The sequence below is a fragment of the Penaeus japonicus genome, unplaced genomic scaffold (genome assembly GCF_977035675.1).
Source record: "Penaeus japonicus unplaced genomic scaffold, GWHDUDI00000001_assembly GWHDUDI00000001, whole genome shotgun sequence".
Taxonomy (NCBI): Eukaryota; Metazoa; Arthropoda; class Malacostraca; order Decapoda; family Penaeidae; genus Penaeus; species Penaeus japonicus.
In genome coordinates this window covers 16,387,491-16,389,990 of record NW_028234403.1, presented here as the reverse complement: position 1 = coordinate 16,389,990, position 2,500 = coordinate 16,387,491, and the positions used below count along the sequence as shown (strand labels likewise).

General features: G+C 50.8%; 1 protein-coding gene across 1 annotated transcript in view; it reads right to left on the bottom strand.

Annotated features, from left to right (window-relative positions):
* LOC122248007 (uncharacterized) overlaps window positions 1-2,083 on the bottom strand; it is a 330,975-nt gene extending 328,892 nt beyond the window's left edge. Inside the window, exon 1 of the mRNA XM_086536967.1 lies at window positions 15-2,083. Within this exon, the coding sequence (XP_086393093.1) occupies window positions 15-1,599 (1,585 nt within the window). The 5' untranslated portion in view covers window positions 1,600-2,083. The remainder of the gene's footprint in view (window positions 1-14) is intronic.
* Window positions 2,084-2,500: the final 417 nt, after the last annotated feature.

Below are 2,500 nucleotides of genomic sequence, written 5' to 3'. Positions count from 1 at the left end.
CTGATTTGACTTACCTTTGGTGAGTGTGGTGTAGTTGCTAATGGCGCGCTCCGCGTTCTTCCTGGCTCTGTAGAACCACTCAGAAGTGTTTGAGAGGTACTTGTACTCCACCGCCAAGTCTTTGACTAGGATGTTGCCCTCGGGAAGGCGGTAGGCGAAGGGACAAAAGAGGAGGTAGTCCTCGTACTCATACTTGTCATAACAGTTCCCCGCAGCAAAGATGTCCTCATCGAGTTCCACCATAGTGAGGACCTCAGCGTGGAGGAGGTACTGAGAGGCAAGCACCTGCTCCGGCGAGTACTTCCAGAGGCGCGTGTACAAGTTCGCGCGATTCACAGCGATCTCACCCTCGAGACGGAAGCGCTCCTGAGCGTACCGATCCACGACTCCCTCCCCGAGATTGAAGTCGGTTCCCTTGGTGCAGTTTTCTCCGAGGAGATGTTGCGACTCGACAATCCTGAGAAATTTTGTCACAATATCCACATGCGTTGTCTTTCCCTCCCGCTCATTTTCCTGGGTGTCATCTTCTTCGTCGACATTGTCCATGTCTTCCGTGGGTATGTCTCCCGTCGCCCGGAATTTGTTCTCGAGGTTCGGGGCTCCTGACGAGTACCATGGCAAAGAGGTGGCCGTCGAAGGTACGTGGATGCCCTCGAGGCCCTGGTCTTCGTGATGAGGATTGACTGACTCGGACTCCCATACTATCTCGAAATCCTCTGGCTTAGGTTCCGGTACATGTGCGCGATGACTCGGCTCTTCGTATTCGCCATTATGAGATCGAGAGTGCAGTTTGGGAGATTTTCTCGTTCTGACGAAATTCTTTCTAGACTTACGATGTCGGATGCTGGAATGATGGAGACGCTTTTCCAAAATAGAGAGCGCTGGTCCCGTGGGATCCGGCAGGAGAGCCTCAGGGTCGTCCATGGAAACGCCCTCTAGGACTTCTTCTTCTTCTAAGGAATAGTCATCACCGTCCATGGATCTCCTTCCGTTCCACTGCACGCTTCTGTTTGCGTGTGGAAACCTCTGTTCCACGGGCCTCATTCCTAAGCTCGCACCCCGTGGATCTTCCGAGTTATCTAACATACTGTCGAAATGCTGCTGGACTTCATCATAAGAGTTTGGGTCTAGATTCTGTCTAACACTTTCTTGACCCACACGGAAATACTGCTCCTCCTCCACCTGATCGAACGTGTTGCCCACCTGGTCGCGGCGCCCGTACACGCCACTCTCGCCCTGACTGGCATGGCGAACGTTTGTCGAATTCGCTCTCACTCTAGACGCCTTCGTGTCGTATTTGTAAAGGTATCTACTGGTGGGTTCCGTGAAGTCGTACTCTAGAGGGTCGTGCGGGGGAGATGGTGGCGGGGGCTGGGAAGTCCTCTCCCGGGTCGACTGTGGGGAGGACGACCGCCTCATGGGCTTGATGAAGAGTCTATAGGATGGCGTCGGACCATTATTTGCTACTTCCTTCTTTGGTCGGTTTCCTGAGGCCAGCGCGGCACCTCCTCCCCCCGCGGACGTGGTGACCGCGAGGGCGAGGACGAGGGAGGCATGAAGGACCAGCCTGGAGACGGGTATCCCCAGGTGTCCAGGCATCGTCGTCCCAGTCGCCTCACAGGAAGTTCTTTATTTCATGCTGACGCACGCCGAGGATTCCCGAAAGACCAAACCCTCCGGCCCAACTGCTGAAGCGACAGACACACAAACACACGTGGATCGAGAGGCAAAGTACACCGACGGGGAACAAGCTGTTCCGTTTCATTGTTGTTCTTCACTAGTTCTTGTTTATATTTTATTTTATTAATATATATCCTCCATTCTTCTTGGCACTACTGCTATGCGTATTTCTTAATTTAATTTCTCTTTTATATATCAGTGATTACAAAACAATAATATTTTACCCAAAAATATATATATTTTGTTTGTCAATTACAAAAATAATACATATGCCATGTTAGCGATGAATTAGAAACGTCGGGGGATAACTATAACATTAAAAAAAGAAAAAAAAAACGTCAAACAATGTTCAGATCAGCGCTAAATCTATCAATGGTCGTGAGTGAAGCGAGGAGGGAAGTATCAACAGGTCCCGAACAGCCCGTCTTCCCGCTCTGCACCAGACCACAACGTTCCACGCGTGACCGAGCGGGCCCGCGCAACCCGGCCCCTTATATTAATGCGCTGGCAGACACACCGCGGGAAAACTTGACCATACGCCCTGTCTCAAGATCCCATCACCATCCGTGCCGCCGCTTAACTGGTGTGATGGGTGTGTGCCTGTGATGACTGGTACTTTCAATTTTCTTCTTTTATTGAAGTTGCTTGTGGGTAAATTTATGTCTATTTGGGAATAGTGGTTCTGCCACCCCTCAACACCCCCTACTCCGCGCCTCCTCTCTTCTATCTCTCTCTCTCCTCGTACTCCCCTTCCCATCTGTGTAATGATCACTTCTTTCCTCTTGTAATTATGTATATTTACTTTCAAAGTTGTGAGCGT